The sequence below is a fragment of the Hypomesus transpacificus genome, chromosome 12 (assembly GCF_021917145.1).
Source record: "Hypomesus transpacificus isolate Combined female chromosome 12, fHypTra1, whole genome shotgun sequence".
Lineage (NCBI taxonomy): Eukaryota > Metazoa > Chordata > Actinopteri > Osmeriformes > Osmeridae > Hypomesus > Hypomesus transpacificus.
Window position 1 is genome coordinate 2,854,029 of NC_061071.1, and position 20,296 is coordinate 2,874,324.

General features: G+C 42.1%; 1 protein-coding gene across 1 annotated transcript; it reads right to left on the reverse strand.

Annotated features, from left to right (window-relative positions):
• Positions 1–11,067: 11,067 nt before the first annotated feature.
• On the reverse strand, positions 11,068–19,956 carry LOC124475019 (pseudouridine 5'-phosphatase). The gene is made up of 4 exons (XM_047031522.1): positions 19,780–19,956; positions 19,243–19,461; positions 18,878–19,107; positions 11,068–12,084 (listed from the first exon to the last, which is right to left on the reverse strand). The coding sequence occupies exons 1-4, from the start codon at positions 19,847–19,849 to the stop codon at positions 11,908–11,910; spliced, it is 696 nt and encodes a 231-aa protein (XP_046887478.1). The 5' UTR covers positions 19,850–19,956; the 3' UTR covers positions 11,068–11,907.
• Positions 19,957–20,296: the final 340 nt, after the last annotated feature.

The following is a 20,296-nucleotide window of genomic DNA, read 5'->3' on the forward strand; positions in this document are numbered from 1 at the left end:
AAGGCACCATCGGCATGTTACGATGAATCAACACTGTTAGTTGTTGAATAAACCAGGCAAGGTGGAATATTGGTGTTACTGTGTATAGATTCACATCCCCCAGCTGAATTCTAGGTGGTTCTGGAAATATAACTTGGGGCTCCTTGACAAAATGGGTTACTGGGTCACAGGTGTTACAATAGCCATAATGATGCACTTGGGACTAAGTGTAGAAATATACTTTATGGCAACATTCTATTTGTGCAACGTGAAGGACAGACTCGCAAATTCACCCACTGTTGACAGACAACCCACTCCCAACACAAACCATTCCTTTTGTGCAGGAGGTCATCATGAACATATTGTAGATAAGAACAGTGCTCTGCATGATTCCAAGCATTCACGTGATTTGAGACCGAGTGAATGGGGTGACATGTCACAGTTGGCTGCCAGTACTGCAGTTGGTTTCTGCAGAATTGCTTCTGCCCTGTCACAGTCTGACCCCTTACTCCTCCTCCTCCTCCTTCTAGATGCCCAAGTCTGACAGGATTCAGCTGCAGGGCAATTAGTACTGCCCGATTACTGCAGGATAAGCGCAACCCTAAAATTGATTTAACATGTGGATGGTCATAAAGATGGCGTTGGGAAAATAGAACTCAGTCATAGCATGTGATGGGGTAGTGGCCTGTGGTGGGTTGTGTGTGTGTGTGTGTCAAAGTTATGGAGCCACAGGCTGGATCCACACACAATGGACAGAGGCAACTTTAGGAATAAAACAGACTACAATAGAGTTACAGGGCGAAGGGGAGCCTGTCAACCCCTTCCTCGTTAAGCATTACAGTCATTTTGCCTGACAGGTCTCCATGTGCCCATGCTTTCACAGTGTTGAAATAGCATAGACATCACACACGTTCCATGAAGAAAATACGAACTTGTCTCCTTAGTTGAACATCAGTTTGAACTCAATTGTGTTGCGTTTCTGTCCTGTTTCAGAACTAAGACAGTAAAAGGCCTCTTCACATACAGTGCTCTTTCAGGACAGGAATGTCTAAATCAAAATCACTTCTGGCAGAGGACCACTCCATGGGGCTCAGGAACCAACTGCACTCCAGCTACTATAGTGAGGTACAGCACTCTGCAGGGTTAAGGAGGACTTTGCATTAGATATATGGTGCCATGGTAAACAATAGAGTTTCTATGGTAACTGCTTTGTAGCCAGTATTTGTTCTAGTCGTAGGTGAAGATCTTTGGCACCCCTACTTAAATCTTGTGTGTTTAATTGATGTTGTGAAAGCATTTTCTTCTAATGGGTATAGTCATGTTACCTCAAGAGGTGCCGACTAAACTGAATCTGACTCCTAAGGCATGCAGTGAGGTCTCGTAAGTAATACAGAATTTATCTTTCGTTGAATGTTTTCTCCTTGCTCTCTGGCGAGATGCCTTAATCCTCCATTGTCTCACTTAGTGTGTTTGGTCCATCAGACAAAGGCAGTCTTATATAAAATTGAACAATATTTGGACCCTTGAGTGTCTCTCTGAAACAAACATTAACATAACGTTTTATACATTGAAAAAACTATGCATGGGCTTGACCTTGTTGTAACTGAGGTTTTCCTCTGAAAGAACTGAAGAGTTGAGCATGCACTTGTCTCTGTTTTCATACTGTTGTTTGTTGAAAAAGTAGGGTGACTCACCGTGTGGATGATCTGTGGGCTGTGATAGACAAGGGTATAGGTCATCGCCGGAGTGCTCCCTCAATGGCCACTGACCTTCAAACGGACAGACATTCGGAGAAAATCGTTTATTTAATCGTTATGTATTCACACTATCATTCACACATAGAGGTTGTTTTCTAACTACCTCTACCTTAATAAGATTGTCTGTAGGTGTGTGTATGCAAGTGTGTAACCTTTGTCATTTCAAAGCGCTTTTCCCTTCTAAGATGGAGAGCCTCGGTTGTGGCTGCCTCTGAGCCGCTTCCTTGCTGAATAATTGATGACGCTAAGAGTGCCTCTGAACTCCAGGTAAGGCCATGTTGGTGCTCGCTGCTGAGGAGTAGTGTACGTCCTGCCAGCACTCTGCAATGATACCAATCAAGTTCAGTGCAAACTGCCATCGAGTTAGCTGATGGAGCCATAATAGGCACCTGCATTCTAAATGGAAAAATATATAATGTATTTTTAAACTGTGCTAATAGGACAAAGAAATATCACATTGCTACTTCCATTTTTTGCTCAGACATAGGCACTGCATGTATCTTATTTTGCCATTCGCTGTAAATGAACAAAAGTAAACTCATGCACTGTGTGGCCAGCATGGATGTGGCTTTGGGAGGGAGGATGTAACTAAAGGACTGTTCTGGAACATCCCCCCCAAACTCATTCCATGCTCCCACATTGAGGCCTAGTTGCGCTAGTGCTGAGGGGACAGAGATTCGATAAGTAGCACAATAACATACCAATTTGGACATTTTATTTTGCATTACTCTAACCTCACATTAGATTCAGTTTGTTTCATTAGGATCCTGTTGAAAATACAGAATGTTGGATTATTGCATATTCTATTAAGCCCTATTGTTAAATCCAATACAATACAGCATAGAATACCACAACACGAAGTCGCATAGAAGTAGGGATTGTGTCAATGCTATATAGTAGATGTCTGTGTGTTTTGCTTTTTTACACTTTTAGTAGCACATTTGACAGGAGTTGGTATCAAGTGGTCAAGTCTACATTAAAACACAGAACCAATGGATTTGGAAACTATGAGCTATGTCTGTCTGCTAAACAATGATATAGTGAGAACTTTAGTTGAGCTCCATGGCAGGTTTTGTCAGTCCTTCTTTAATAGATATGCACTGACAGTGTTAAAGATCACCCTATGACCTCTGGCGATTCAGGCTCTGCTTTGTCAACTGCTAGTTGCTTTCAAAAAAGCCAATCTTACATTGTCCCAAATGGAGGTTTTAAAATTTAATCAGGTTTTCAATTAAATATATCCGCAAGCAGAGAGAGGGATAGTAGGTGTATGAAGAAGATGCACTCGAACCATAACCAGATAACATTTTCCAAATGTGCAGTACAGGATCTGAGGCGAAACAAGTTGTAGCATAATGTGTTTTAAGGAGAGTAAAAAACCTTGTTCAGTCTTCAGATCGCTGGTGAAAAAAACTATGGAAAAAGGTGTTTTGATCCCAGTCTAAAATATTCTACCCAGTTTGTACAATACATTTTATTAACAATCAATGCATACTTATTAGAGTGTGTTTCCTCATGTTCACAACCATCAGGAGTGAATTGCACATCCAGAGAAAAAAATACTTGTATTATTATCCAATGTTTAATGAATGGTTTATTCCGCAGACTCCTCTTACTCAAGGGCCGGAAATTCACATCTCTTTCAGTGGACACAAAGACAGGACCTCCACTTTTAAAGAGCTCTTTAAAACCAAGTCCAATCTTTTCTTCTTTCTTCTTCCCCTCCTCTCCTCATTTACCTGTCTGCTTCCTGTGGAAAAGTTCACTTTAGAATCGTCACCTTTAAGTTAACAAAGGCCACCACTTAAACGATACATATTTTTCCTAGCCTGTATATTGCCTCCATCTTTCACCTATTATTACTGACTGAAATATGACTTAAGTATGAAATGTGTCACAACATTCTTCTGTACACGATAGTAGCGTAATGCTGAATGAAGTTCCAAATATACAGAACCCCCATGCATTTCGCACATTCAAAGTTCTGTGTAGGTTGTACCTCAAAAGGAATATGCTTGTGAAAGACAAAGTAAGCATTATATCATATTAATGTGCATTTTAAATACAATTTCGGACTACTTTGAAGGTTTAATGGTACATATATTAAAGCAAGCATAATCAGCAGGTGTCAATAAACAACACATAGCAAGTCTTTTTATTTAAAGAGCAAAGAGCAAAAGACTGCTCTTTCCAACTCTTACAGCTCCTTTCCTCTCTTTTACAGTAATAGCTTTTAATTGTAATCCAATCATTCTTTGATTACTGCTAACATTGTTATTTACCCAGAATAATCACATGCTGCATTTAATTGTCCCCTTTTCACATGACAATTGTAATATTTTCCCATGCAGTGATTTGTCACATGCAATATAAAGCCATTTTAGTTTTTGTTACCATCCTAGTGAACTGCATGCCCTGAAAGAAGCTTGGTTGAAAACTCTCCAAGTTTGCAATCTGTCTTAATTATTTAAAACTCCTCAAGGGTATCATTAGAAGTCAATTAAGGTACATAGCACAGGTAGGCACACCCTATCATAAACCATTTGCTTGTCATAAAGTTCTTTAGAAGGGAGTTTAAGTATTGTGTTTGTGTGACTTTGGGTAATCTAAAAGCCTCTGGGAGGTATGTGGGGCCGATGTGGAGAAGAACTACTCTACGAGAAGAGTAGCTGGATGACTGCTGAGATCATTTAGGAATGTGTCTTCTCTCAGCAAGGGTCTTCACACTGTAGCCTACCTTGCATTTGCATTACAGTAAATGATCTCAATATCACTGCTTGCCGTCAAAAAACAGCACAATCTTTCCATTGTTGAAAACAGATGCTGTCTGTTTCTACCATCATTCTGGTTACTGACAAACAGTTGCATAGCCTCTTGATTGATGCCAACGCCCAGCTAAATGTAGAATCCTTGTCCTGAAAAGAATGTCTATTTGTGGTGCAATTTAGACATTCATTAATTTGAGGCAATTTAGAATTCATGAGGGATGGCTACTAACATCTTTCACCAGTCAGAGGAGTTCGTGTCCGCATTATTCTCCTTTCCCTGTGCTTTGTCTGCCTGACAAATGAAAGACCTAATTCATGCACATGTATTACAGGTCCCCTGCATTTCTTTTGTCTTGCACATTTCTACAGCACTTCTGGGATCCCTTCACACCTACCTTCACAGCACTGAAGCGAGAAGAAAGTGTGAGACACATTACATTACATGAAACATTTACAACAACAGAGTGCACGGGAGTGAGAGAAAACATTGAAGGAAAAAAAACGTGCATATACGGACAGCAAAAAGACAGGTTGAATGCAGGCAAACACAGATCGACAACAAACAAAAAAAGATTCCCGAGAGGGTGTGTTTTGAGATGGCATTCTTTTGTTCACCTTTTTTCATGTGTAAGGTGAGATTGCAACTTTGTACCCTGGTTCAGCCCTCTGTTTCTGACTTGGTCCGGCTTCTTAATCGAACCCTCTCCTCAGGACAATGTTACATTAATTCCACTTGGCAGTGGCTCTTATCAAAATTCAGCAGGCAGAGGTGGGTGAATAACGGCCCGGCAGGGGAGTGGCCTCGCTTCTGGTGAGCCAGAAAGGCATATCAAAAGTTGCTGCTACCTCCATTTTAATTATGTTTTCCTGAAATATTGCTGATTGGTCTGTATCATACGTGGACATTAACAGTCAACATCCAGGAAAGGGGGAATCAATGGGTCTATGTCTAAAGCTTCCAGACTCACAATACAGAGAAACCATTATCATTGTTATTCCATCCATGCAAGTTATATTTTACATGTGTTGTACCAGTGAAGGCTACTAAGTTTATGTGTCTGATTAGTTTTATAGTGTACAAAGAATAGTTCATAACAAGGACAATTTAGAGGTTGATTAAAAAGATTTAAACATAGACTCACTGTAAGTATACACAAAATGTTTTTTTGATACCAGTGAATGTCCCCTAGCTTGTAATGCTTGCCTCTAGTAATGCATACTGGGGGAGGCTGCATTCTCTGGCAGAGACGTCTGGAGGCTAGATAGTACAGAGCACCCTGGAACTAACTTCCCTCCTCAATGTTTCCCACTGAGAGGAGGCTCCCAGGATCCCTTTGATGAGCACAATTTCCATCTAATTAATGAGGGGAAATTAGGGGATATTGGGCTTTTTTATCAGCCTTAATTCTTCTGATGGCTCATTAAAAACCATTCTGTAAGCGCCCTCTCATGTGATCTCTGTTCCAGCTGAGTGCAGGGAGACAGGGGAAGCCATAAGCTCTCCCTCCCCGGCCAGCTCCCAGAGAGGCCTGTGTCTGACAGGGTGGGAGGCAATCCGGGGACTGAAGACTCCCCTGCGGCTGGAACAAAAGTGCCTGGAAAAATGTCATCCTTTTGGGCCTCGCCAACAGGGACAGAGCTAATTTATCCCTGCGATAATTCCATTTAGTCAGCATGCACCACATGAGGAAATGTAAGGACAACTGAGCCTCAATGATTCAGTGTTTCCTTGAATAGTTATACCAAATTGATGTAACCTTCCGGGATATCTTCCAAACAAAATTAATTCAAGCTTCAGAGCAGGCTAGTCTGCTCCAGGAAAAGAGGCCTAACTGAAGCTGAAATTCGACTTGAACATTATGTACACTGGAGAAGACAGACTAGGAGAATACCATGCATGTGAGATGTACACAGGAGCAGCCACAACCAGGTCATTTCATTAAGGGAAATATTTTAGTGTCTGACCTTGTGTTGTTAAACCCATTTGGCCATGGTAGTAGATTCACTGAACATAGTTGAATGGGCTCAGGGGCCAATCCCAGGACTCCTACTTGAGAAGGTAAAAGGGTTACACATTAATACAGAAGTAATTATAGTTCAGAAATGTCTTTGAATAACACTTTGTATTTACCTCCACATCCTTTTATTTAAGACAAAAGGGCATCGACTTGTATGTTGTCAAATGTGTACTCCATAAACTGTACTATATACTTCAGTATTGTGTTTTCTTTGCATTGTCCAGCCGTCTCATTGCTGATTCACAACTGAAGCTGCTCGGATCCACAAGCAGTAAGTGAAAACAAATAGTTGTCAATTTCCTTTACCAAACACTGAATAAGGGCCTTTGTACGGTAACATATTATTTTACAGTTTCCAATCAATTCACTTTGAGCCTGGCAATACAATTCTTCGGATTCTCCTCTGCGCACAAGACCAACAACAAACAACAATAAAAATAGCTCAATCAACACTTAAAGAAAGTGTGTGCCAGTGTCTTGCTTCAGTCAGACTCCACTACCTCACACAGAGGGCTTCTGGAGTGACACACTTCATTCTGTTTCAGTGACACCAGATAGTCCTTTGTTTGCTCTCTGGGGCTGGAAGCTCTTCATATTCCAACCAAACACATTCATGATCCGTGTTTATCAAATGGTCACAGATGGATTTGTTTGCCTTTCTTGCTCCTAATACTGCTATTGATTTTCTAAAATGGTAGTGTTCTGTTTACTGCTTGAATGCACCCTGGAATCACTGATATATTGAGCCACCAAATATTAATAAAGAAGGATAACAATATGGATTTTCTTCTTGCCGGTATCAAAGTTTTAAGCAGCATTTTTCAACCAAGTTGAGAGTCTCAGCCAAGGTGGAGGACAGAACCATTGCTGTTTTGAACTACACTATTTGTGCAGTGGATCTAAGTCATTCCTTGAAGAGGCTGTCTTGGAGTTGCAAACCTACTGTTCTGGGATTCCCAAGAGAATTCAGCACTTGGACAGCGACTCTCTACACTTTTTTTATTTCAGCACTAGAACAGCGACCGGAACACGACTGACAGTCTGAAGAAAACATCTAGTACCTCTACTAGGTCTCCTTTGTATGCAAAGAATATTGGATCGCTTGGGTTAGGAAATACAATTTACACATTCAATCAATACATATAAACAAGGGGTAAATGGTTCTATACCAACATAGAGGTAACAGATGCTGAAACTATTACAAATAGCTTTTGGCATCACTGCACATGCCACGTGGGAGTTTCACTTACTAAATCCATCACCAAGCAAACATTACTCGTGTCTTGGCGCCATGGGGCCAGGAGGACAGACCGCTAAGTTGTTTAATGTTGTGTTCCAGCGGCTTGTGTGCTATTGACATCTCCACAGGTGACAGCCTGAGACAGCAACACTACCATCGACCTGGCTGACCCCCTGGGTGGGTTTACAGTGCTATCTGATCACAGGGATTCAAACGTGCTGGGGTCCAGGGGGCCACTTCCCAGCCAATCAGCAGGGTGAAGGGCCATCCATCAATTTGGAAGGGGGAAAGAGAATGGGTCATGCTTCCTTGTCCACCAGACTCCCCCCCCACCTCCCCCTTACCCCCTTACACCTTTACCGCTGCAGGGTAGAGGTTGTTAACGGTTGTTTGAGCTACTCAGTTAAGTCTGGCAAATAAACCTTCTTTAAGACACTTATATTGTACAGGAGCAAAAAGAGCTGAGATCCATCCCTCTCAAGTCTTCGATTCTGAACATGTCATGTCTTCCAATTCTGTGCCAGTCATGAGCATATTTTGGTAGTTGTGTGCCATGTGTCTGTCTCTGTCTACCTGTCTGTTTGTGTTTGTGAGTATGCATGCACAGAAGTCACACAAAGCAGCTTGCATACACATGTACACAAATACACACACACACAACAATAAATCAAGGGCAGTTGGCAGTACTGACATTTTGTGCACTGAGAGGCCAGAGACCCAATTATGGAACCCAGAGGACTTTTTACAGCAGCACTTGTCGTCCTTAAATGTATTTGCTCACTAAATGCATTTATATTTCATTTGGTTTCATTGCCCTTAATGTGGTACTTCTTAGATAGCCTCTTGTGGGGAACTGGGGGTTGGATACCGTGTTTTATGTGTGTGCGATCATCCTGTCACCAACCCATTGATCTAAGGTTGCTGTGTGTGAGTGAGATTTGCTCCTTCAAGCTTCCATTAACTGGATTTCACTGTAAACGTTGCAAGCCCAGGTCACATGCGTTCCTTTAACTGCTGACGAGTGATGTGTGAGAAGGCCCATGCAGAGGAGAAGACGTTAGCGCTTTGTCAGCTACCTTGCCATCGATCCCCTTGCTGGGAAAGACTTAGTACACTAAACTACCTCCTCATAAGAAAGAGGTGCAATCTAGACCATTTATACGTACAGAATGTTCCGCACCAGAGCCACTTCTGTAGAAAATATAAGCGACTTGATTCGGATGAAATGCGAACTGTCCTTCTCTTATGTCTAAAATGATTGCCCTCCTACACCTATATAACAGATGTCTCATCATGTTTTTTATTGGGTCAATGTTTGGTTTTGTAACAGACCCGTTGATACTTGTATACAAGTTGATATTGTGTTTTACATTAACACAAAAATATTATGCTTAACATAAGGACAAGCAGGAGTTATACATGTCAAGATTGAAACTAAATAATACATTATTTCCAGATATGAATTGGTCAGTAGACCAGTGCACTGTTTAACTTCAAGGCATACAACATATTATTAAAGTTTGATGGTAACAAGAAGGAAAAAAAAGCATTACTGTATTTTCAATTAGTATTCGGTGTTCCATGGTTTACTCCAGCCCACTAACGGCCTGACATTTCTAATTCCATTTAGCATTATTGCGAACACATTCATCTTTCACAGTACTACTTAAAATGAGGCCTTGCCTAGTGTCCTGCGTACTTAAAATTAAAATACCATTATCGTTTCTAAGACAGCACCAGCACCTGTACTATAATGTATTCTCCCATCATACAAAACTGAATAAAACATGAAGTGTATTTGCATCTCTGAGGGATCATTCAGTCTTATAGCAATTGCAAAGCACCAAATCCATATCCTATTGTATGGAGCAAAGCTCATTCCGGTCAGAGGTCTCTCATATCTCAATCTCCACCAAAGATTTCCTTTGGTTCAAGTTAGGGCTGTACACTTGGCTGTGGAATATGAAACGACTTCCGCAGTGAGTTCTTCAATCAGATCTTGGCTTTCTTTGTGTAGTAACACTCTTGGCAACTCTAAACCAGCCTGGGCTCTAGAGATAGGCAGACATTTGGATACCATTTTTGCCTAAAAGAAACAACACAAGATCAGCTTTGAGTCATTCTGGGTACCCACCTTGCACACAGTGCATTTATTTGTTTGGTTAAGTCGGTTCTAGAATGAAGAAAGAGGATTCTTTTAAGACTGCTTATCGCTGCATGCATTGTCATTTTCTTTCGGATGTGGCACATGCCGTGATTAAAGTCACGTTGCAGTTATTGAAAAGTTTGTTCATCAATACCACATTGCAACGTGTTGGCCCTTGCCACTAGTTCCTTGTGATTCAAGTATAAGAGTGCATTAGCTGGGAGTAAACTCACAGGCATACCATAATAATAACATCCAAGTTTGAATGTTATTACCTAATCCCTGGCTTTAGTTACTCTCTATCAACCTCCTTCTCTCTAACTCATTCTTACCTTTGGGATGACAGTTTGAATCTCTAAGCAAAGATTTATGGCTGTTTTCTTACATTTTCAAGAGCACGACAGCAAACCCTGTATCTTTTGATACACTCCAGTCTCTGACGGGCCTGAATGACAGTGAAAATGGTAAAAGGACTGTGAGCGTTATCTGATCAACTTTCTCATTGAGCCCTCTCCACGTTAGCTAGAGGCTGGTTTGGCAGCCCGTAAGAGGATGAAAAAAGCTTTAATGTTGAAAATGAGGTCATCCATACAATGTCTCCTTCACCACTTGTTTTTCTACTTCCCCTGTTGAGGGACGGTCGTCTAAGCGCTGATAAAATCCGGATATAAAACCTGACATTGAAGATGAATGTGGCCCAGAGCCTCCCTCCCCTATCAGTCCTAAGCATGAGTGGGGACGGGGCCTGGGAAACATGTCAGCCTGCTATCTCGCCCTCTCTCTCCCCCCCCTCTTGTGCTGCAGCTGAATTAGACTTGAAAAGGTTTGCAGGGATGAAAGAAGTGAGTGATTGGCAGAAACGGAAAGAATCACATTTTCCTGGATGTGTTCGGGCCTTGCCTCAGGCATTCAGGTGGGCAGAGAATCCAGGTAAGGTACAGTGCGTGGACCCCCACACACACATACTGTGATATGATGATGCCTAACAGTTTTTTCCACAGCGCTAGGGAACGGGTCCCCCTCCCAGACCTTTGATGATTTTCAGGCCAGCTGTGGGGCATCGCCTCTGGGCTGCCGCAGGCCGCTTTCGGCCCTTCTCTGGATCTCTTGAATATTCATTAGCAAAGACCACCACAAAGAACCACAATCACACATGGTACACACTGCATTTATGCATTTATTGCTGTACTACAATTTGGCAGCACACATCACTCAATGTTTATAATCACTCCTCAACAAGATGATTAGGGAGACATTCCTTACTGCAACACCTGTGCAATAACAACGACACAGACGCACACTATTCAGGGCAGGGGAGGGTAAACGACATGTAAAAAGGACTGAGTGATGAGAATGAGAGGAAATGCCTGAGAGATTACCCTCTCCTTGAGGATGAAAGACCAGGAAAGCACAGTCGGGAGGGAAGTAGATGGGAGGGAAATCCTATTTGAGCAGCCTGAGGGAGGCAGGGTCCAGGGCTGCAGCGGCCCTGTGTTCCGCCGCTCTCAGGAAGAAGGAACATGTGAATCCTAGCAGAGGCAAACATGAGTGGAGATGAAAGAGTGAAGACTGCTCACACTCTCTTTATTGGATTACACACCACGCGGCAAAAAAAAAGCGTCTTTGGCATTTCAATAGGCTTGTTCAAAGGAAACGGGCCAAAGGTACGACAGAGGTGTGGGGGGAATTATTCTGACGGCTTAAACCGCTGTTTGTAGGACATTTGTTCAAGGACACTTGGAATAAGATGTATCTAGCTAGCTGATTTGTATTGAGGTGCTCGGGGAACACATGGAACAGAAGACTCATGACAAAACATTGAGATCCTGTGACTGTTAGTCTCATGGATTGGACAAAACCTGAAGTCAGTATTCACAATCAGAGACTTGATCAGATTTCTGTCAGTGCAAATCAATTGTTGCTGTCATACGAGTTTTTCATTTCAATGGTGACACTGGCACGTGTTGATCTAGAGACAGAGAAGTTTGAGGGCTGGGAGTCAGTCGTAGGCTGGCAGGCCGAACAGTTCGGGTCTGAAGTCTTCCATGCTCCTCAGGACCAGCGTGGCCTCCTGGGTGAGGGCACGGTCCAGGTTGTCATCTGGAATCATCACCACCTGCATCCCAGCAGCCAGCCCCGACTTCACCCCGTTCGGAGAATCTTCAAACACCAGGCACTGTCAAGACAAGGTAACATGCAGATCAGACCACACCTCAAAACAATGTTGAATACGAGTAAGTGACGGTGCTACGATACATCAAGACCAATCCGGCATACTGCCAAAGAGGAGCAGACATTGACTGTGAGGGCATGGAGGATTGCATGGACAGCCCATATCAGGTTTCCTCACGACTGTTTTGTAACAAAATCTTAAGTCACTTTACTTTAAGTAGGCTTGACCACTGAATAATATGAACACAATAAAAAATAAAATAACATTACATTATTTAGTGTAGAAATTCAGCACGGAAAGGTTGTGTATTGAGAAAATATGAGCTTGACTGGACTTGAAGTGAGTATCCGGGCAGACATTGTGGCAGTGAAGGCTGAAGGCAGAGTGTCTGCTCTGTACAACACTATAGCATGAATACATGCAGCACAAAAGGGGCAGACCAGATGAAGGACAGTTCAGAAAAGACATAGACCAACTTCCCTTTTATTCATTTGATAATCATCAGTGTAAAACCTCCTGACATTTCAATGGTGACGCTGCAAGCTTCCTGCGTGGCTTTTCAATACGACCATACAAGATTTGGAGAAAAAAACCTTCGTCTCAGGGCCGTGACTGACAAGACATGGTCCACAATATTGTTAACTAAATGAATTGTAAAGGCTTTCAGCGTGCCTACCGGTCAGAAGAGTGCACTAGATTGATAATGTCATTCATTGGTCAATAGAAAATAGCGGAAAAGAGGCCCTGCTTCTGAAAATGCCTCAAACAGTAGACACTGGAGGGCCTTGCGAAAGCTTTCAGTTCAGCCTCAACTCTAAAGCCCAGGTGAAACAAAGGCCCACTCGAGAGGAGGACTGATGAATGAGCTAAATTGACTTCTGTGATGTCACTAAGCCTGGGAACTGGGAGTGCAGACAATAACAACGGAAAAACAGCAGCTAACAGAGGGGCCCGGCTAATTCCCTTGATTGGGAGCAATTAAAACTCCTAATTACTCAATGAGCCTGGCGAACGACCCCTTTAATCAGCTTCCAACGCTTGCATTGTAGCCGAGTACAAGGAGAACACAAACGCATAAGCGGTTGGCGTTGGGCTGGTAGCTACCATGGCGATAGGGAATGGCAACGGGCCAGAAAGGCAGAGAGCGAGAGGGAAGAGTGACCATTGGTCCCAGCAAAGGTCAGCTTGAGCTGCACCCTTGGAAAGAAAAAACGGGCCCAAACTCAAAACAACCATCCAGGATCCACTCCATACTGTAGGCAATCCAACGCCAAGCTTACCTACCGACTTTCTAACCTGGTAGACATGAGTATTTGCGTGTGCATCATCAAACATCACCCATGGTATGTGTGTCCTGTAATATTGGAGGAGAATCTGACAAGGGAAGGGTTAGGATTGTTCAAGGAAGTTAAAGACCCACAAATTTTGGCTTCAAATGAAAAAAACCTGCAGTCGCTGCACTGCTCTCACTGGCGCAGTGACTGCCCCAGCCCTGGTCAGTCGAACTGAACCTGGGCCAGCACAACCGACCGCCTGCCCAGAGCAGCAGAAGGGTGGAGAAAACCCTCTGGTTGCCATGATGAAACAGCCCATGGAAGATTTACAGCCTGTCCTGAGGCATACACCCAAACACATGCAAGATTAATCAGGGCCAATTGAATCTGTATTCACTGTCTACCCAAGTCATTGCTGCAAAGGGAGAGAGCAGGGGGACCTCCCAGATTCCACTACTGTGAATAGCCAGCTTAGCACGTCTCTCTCTCTCTCACACACACGCACACGCACACACACACACCCTTTACTGAAGCGACAGGGGGTGGGTGTGGCTCAGTGGTTAAAGCATTGAACTGCAGATCAGGAAGTCGAAGGTTTGATTCAACCTCTGTCCAGCGTCTACTAAATGAACACATTATTGTTGTTTCATTTTCTGATGAGAACTGGCAAGACAAGGAGAGCATAACATTGCAGTGTGGACGACATCAAAAGGTTGCTTAAGATCGCAGGTTAGAATCTTCCCCCGTATGTCGCTTTGGATAAAAAGCGTCTGTTGAAAGAAATAAACGCTTTCAAACCAAGAGCAAACCTGATTGACTTATGGTGTACAGCATGCTACAGCTGAACAAATAGGCCGTAAGTTGCAAACTAGACGCACTGAGTGGTCATACGCTGCAAGAGATGCTTCTGTGACCAGGTCATTACTTCAAACCATTCAACAGGAAGTGAAACAGGACCCTGGGTGGTGTACACAGACACAGTCTGGTGCACAAGCTTAAGAGATGTTTCTGACTCTATTGCTCTAAGCTTTACTTTGTCAATTCTGTGCGTCACGATTTTCATATCCGGAAAAGTTGAGACGTGACGAGCAGAAGGAAAGGTCTTAAATAGAATCAAGACGCCAACTCAAGCGGTGACAAAACCTTTTTTGCCCGAATCCTGTTTTGAGGAGACTGATCCTCAAACTTCCGTCTCTCGCCTCCCCTCCCGCTCTGGGATATTACTTCACTTGTCACCTTTTGTCAACATTTGACACGGGCCAAAGCACTGGTGTCAACCATGAGTGTCTGTCTGTCTAGCATCACTCACAAGGCTGTGGAAGGGCATGTCACAGTGCAGCTGTTCAACAACATAACACAAGGGCTTTGCACCGTCTTCACTTGTTTGTGTTGTAGGCTATGTAATCAGCACGGCTGATGTCTTATTTAACAGGGCCTCTGCTTGACATGCCTACTATTATGCAGAGTATGACAGATGGGGCCAGAACCATGGGGCTGCAGGTGTGACCTGCAACTAGACCTAGCTGCTGTATACACGAAGGATATACTACACTGTATTAATGACAGGCATGATTATGCATTACCACAGATAAATTACATGTACATTTAGTCATTTAGCAGACGCTCTTATCCAGAGTGACTTACAGTAAGTACAGGGACACCCCCCCTCCCCCCCCCAGTGCCTTGCTCAAGGACACAACATCAGTTCTCATGGCCAATAATCGAACCGGCAACCTTCTGAGTAATAGCCCGATTCCCTAACCGCTCAGCCATCTGACTAAATAACTTATCGACATTAAACACAGGGATTGTACGCTTTTACTGTTTATGACATGGTTATCTGTGTGCTTGTGCATTTCATTCCAAAACAGGATAGTGTTTGTGAGTGATTAAAAGACTGAAAAAAAAAAGATTGATACTGCATATTCTGAACAATCAACAAGCCCAGGGCAGGCCAAGCTGGAGCTGTGTAACATTTATCATTGGTGTTAGTGGGCAAAATGTGTATAACATCAGTGACTGATTACACATGTCTGGCAGGGAGGGAAATGGAAAACAGGTGATGACATCATGTCTTGGAGGTTACATGGCAGAAATGTTACCAGTGTAATCTGCAGGTTCTATTAGGCAGACAAAGATGGACTGACTTTGAGGTAAAAAATAAAATAAAGAGAAAATTAATACATTGTTTAGACATCACCATTTTTATGAAGAAAACTGTGTAACCACCTCAAGCACTTCATAAAAATAATCACTCGTGAGAAAGTGTCTGCAAATCTTAGGCCAAGGCCTGTGTGTGATCACCCTCCCCCTCCTGCCCCCAAACCAAAATGATAAGAAATCAATACTTTCAAGCTTCTCATAACCTCCCACATGCAGCCTCCAACCTCCTTCTCTTTGCTTTCACTCTAAAGAAACCGGGAGGCTTAAACCCTCACAAAAAGTCTGAGTTGATGAAGGCACAGACTTCTATCTGAAAACTCAGCTTGAAAAACACAATTTAATCTAGCCTAATTCGAGTTGAGGGCATTTCCATGCAGAATAAGATGAAGAGGATAGAAAATGCTGCTGAGTAAAACATTTGCGCTATTAAAAGTTGGGCTTTAAAGCTGACCTTCAGTGCATGACTATGTTTATTTATTTTTCGAGGTTTTACTTCAAAGCTGAAACGTGAAATCATAGAGCTGGTATCGAAATATAGTCCAGCCTTTCCTCTCAGAGCCTCTCTGCATCTCAAAAGACAAGAAATGGGTTTGGAGGTGTCGGGCACTAAGATTCTCTCTATTGAGGAGAGACACTGAACATTTCTGCCCACACTGAGCACTACATAAAAAAATATTGAAGAGTAACAGTGACATTTCCACGTTGTTCGTTATATAGTAATTACTATGTAAATACGTAGCAACTAAGTACCAAGTGGCCTTTGAGTCAAAACAAGGTATTTAACATATTTTTGCAATAATGGCCCGGAGGATGTGATTCATCACCTTATAATGTTACTGTTGGGCGGTGCTGTTAGGACCAGAGCAAAGCATTATTAAGTGATTAGTCTCAGTGCCCCCAGATGTTCACACTCCTGTCTGGCTAAAGCAGGTGAGACTGTGTGACAGTAAATAGGCCTACTGTGATCTTCATCTACTGGTATTAACGACTTAGATAAGAAAACATTACAGTAGTGAGTTAAGTATCAAATGTTATGTTTTTTTTTTATTTTAAAAGTGACTAAGAAAAAGAATAACTGCTCAAGGCTGCGTTGTATGCAAATGTTTGTTAAAATATCTAGTACAGGCCCCAGTGGTTTCTGACAGCCCAAATACCAATCAAAAAGGGAGTAGGAGTCAACAGTTGTCACTGAATAAGCATTGCCCTGTGGTTGCAACATTGTTATCTGAAGATCCAAGCTTTGAGCCAACAGGGGATATCCAACCTTGACGAAATGCTGTCTCTCTTCTACCCTCTTGACATGAAGGTAGCGTTTTTTGACCACTTTCTCTGCTAAGTCCTAAATACAGTTTTTATGGCATGTTCTGATTTGTCAAGGAAAAAGACTGACGTAATGACGATGCCTGAATACAATGCCACACAAACTGTATTCAGAACCTAACAATAGGCTTTGGTACAGTTTAGCTAAAACCATATTCTTGACTTTGCATATCTAATTAGAAGGCTAATAGGCCCATAGCATATTTAATGTCTTAATCATGCCTTATTTGAATATGGGCTATAAACCTTTCTTTGGTGTAATGTCATTTGTGATTAATGACTTAGAATTTGTTTTTTTCAACCCTCTCTATGTGAACATGAACTGGTGCTTTTTCATGTTTCATTAATCTTTGCTGGGTTGTTGGGCACACCTTAAGCAAAAATCTCATCACTTGACGGAAAATGTCTGAAAGCTGAACCTGAAAAATGGCTCCACTCCTCGTAAAAGAGTTGGACCATTTCCTTTTCTTTGGTCGCCATAGAGACAGAAGCCTGAAAAAAGAATCTCATTGTGCATCATCCCCCTCTGAGTTTTTTTTCCAAGTCTGTCAATGTACTATAACTTGCGGGCACTAGAGTGCCTTATTACAATTACTTTTTGCATACTTAGTGCACCAACACTGAATGGCAACCCACTGAGCTCCAAACTAATTACTGACCAATCAATCAATACCTAAATACAAATTCTCACAGGGACACTGATCAATACTACTCTGCATGCCTAATACAAAAAATGTGCAGTAAATATAAGCTGTTTAATTTAAAAGTATAACTGGCTATGAGCACACTGATCATAAAGAGTCATTGCTACTGTACTCCCACTTACATTGCCTAAATGAGTGGTACAAATTGCCTATTCCTTCTGGACTCAGATAAACTGCTCATTGAAAGGCTAAAAAAAGAACACATTACCTCACCTGCTTATCCGATCCTCATTGGCATATGCTTCATCACCATTAATTATACTAGAGAATCTATTATGGATGTGTTACAGCAAGTGCAGTTGTACAGTACTGTAAGGATGGAAAGATAGAAACCCAGCATGTGTTGATTTTCTTAATTTATTTGTCTTCTTTTGCTTTTCTGTCTCCTGTCAACTTACAAACCTGGATCTGGCTGTCTATTACAGTTTGTTGCTGTAGGTTACTCTCTCTCTCTCTCTCTCTCTCTCTCTCTCTCTCTCTCTCTCTCTCTCTCTCTCTCTCTCTCTCTCTCTCTCTCGCAAAGGTAAAGAAGGACACATCGTCATTCATTATTCCACTGAACACTCTTTCAATCCCCTTCTCAGCCTCAGGTTCATATTGCATCAAGAAAAATGTAAGTCCTAACTGTGGTCGCCTCACAGATTAAAGAACAGTAAATCCATCAACTACATAAGCATTTGCAGCAATAGATAAACCAAACACCTTTCAATTCCAAAGAGACTCTCGAGCTACAGGCCCTAGAAAGGCTAGAAAATCAAAAGCGTTTGTTCTAAAAGGCTGTCTTTTAAATCCTTATCATGACCTACACACCTACCCCCTCCGTACAGCATGAAACATTTCCCATTTGAAGGCCCTGTTCAAAATAAAATATGTTCCAACCATATTCCACACATATTTCATCTCTGGCTAGATACAATAGAGATTGTAAGCAATTAAACAAGATAATGAGATTCTTCACAGGTGTTGAGTTAGTTTGGATTCTTGCGGCTCACACTGACAATACAGTTCTATTACTGCACAGCTTTCTAAATTAGCTAAACATTGGCATCCTAATGGAATTGAATGAGAGTGTAATCAGTTGGTCACAGACTTATCGCCCACCACTTTCAAGATTTGAGTGAATGCAATTCAACAGGTTTCAACGCACGTTAGCTCCTGGCAATAATAATGTGCTCCAGTTGAAACCAGTTTTTTTGGGGGGGTTCATACCTGACTGGTTTAGTATCGGCATTGGCTGCTGCTTGCACATACTAGGCCTAAATGGTGTATATACTGCATGTTTACTGTTAATCTGTGACAAACTACTGTTAATCTCTACTGGTGACTGGCACTTACCTTTTCAGCAGGAGCAGGAGTGCTGAATCTCCTGGCACACACTAAGAATGAGTCTGGCTCAGGTTTGGTCCTTTTTACATCTGGGTCATCTCCAAGTACAATGTGACTAAATAGGCCAAAGAAGTCTTTGTGTTGGGTTGTCTTCATCTCAAATGTCAACCCAGCCGAGCTGGTTGCAACTGCTATGGGAATGTTATGTTTGTGAAGGTGGTGGATGAGTCTCTCCACTCCTAAGAAGCAGAGACAATGAAAGTGAGAAAGGGGTTCTGAATGTCAAGTTATTTTCCATGTAACAGATAATTAACTTATTTTACATGAGCAGACGGGTAGTTAAAGTTACTCCAAACTAGTTCCACAAACAATACCTGGCATCAATTTAGCTGAGGGAAATATCTTCTCCTGTATCTGTCTGCTTTCATTGAGAAGTTCCTCCGGTGTCATGGGTAGTTCCAAGGTGTCACGTATCATCGTTGCACCATCCAAAGCCCCTTTGCCCATTACAGTGGATTTCACTTCCCAAGTATATTTCTTTCCAAAGCGCTCGCATATCTCTTGGAATGACACCGTATATAGCCTCTCTGTATCTGTAGATCAAAAGACATGAATCACATATGATATGCAACAGTAATGTTTGTTATTATAGTTTTCATACTCACCCCCTACTTAATAACTAATTCGTTTTCAAATGTCTTGCCACATATACGCCTTGATATGTCACACAAGTTAAGTGTAGTGTACTGTGACTAGTTGTTGCTGAGGAAGCTGCAAGTGTCAATGACAAACGGCACATCACAACAACACAAAATAAGAAGACAAGCTAATGAATCGGTAGCTGCTAGCGGGTCTCTCGCTACCTTGTTCGTATCCTGTCTCTTACTGTATTGTATAAAATGTTACTGGACCTAGTAATAGTCCGTCCATGTCGAATAGAACGTGGCTCGCGGGTTTAAAGGTCTGTTTTGATGCTGACATGGCTGCTTTTCTCTATTATTGAGTTGTTTAGTTCCACACGTAGCAAGTCATACAAGCTAGCAATGTTTTTAACTGAGCTGTGTGTGACTGTGACTGTGACTGCATATTCAAAGTTCAATGGACAACCAATAGATGGAAATCACCTTTACTGCGGAAGTGCTCGATAGTTTCCTAAAGCATGTTTTAATTAAACATCGATAGGCATTTGATTGTTATTTGTGGAGGTTTACTATATATAGTAAGGTTTACTACTATAACGACAAAATGTGTTACGTTCACCTGCAAAATAGTTTCTGAAATATGGACAGTATATAAAGCTTTATAGTCGTCCGAACTTTCAATGGCTTATGGGAAATGAAGTTCTTAAACCATCCCAACGTTAAAAGTGATGTCTGTTTTATTTATTTTGAAGCGTTCATTGTTGTGAGTAACCACATGTATATAGCC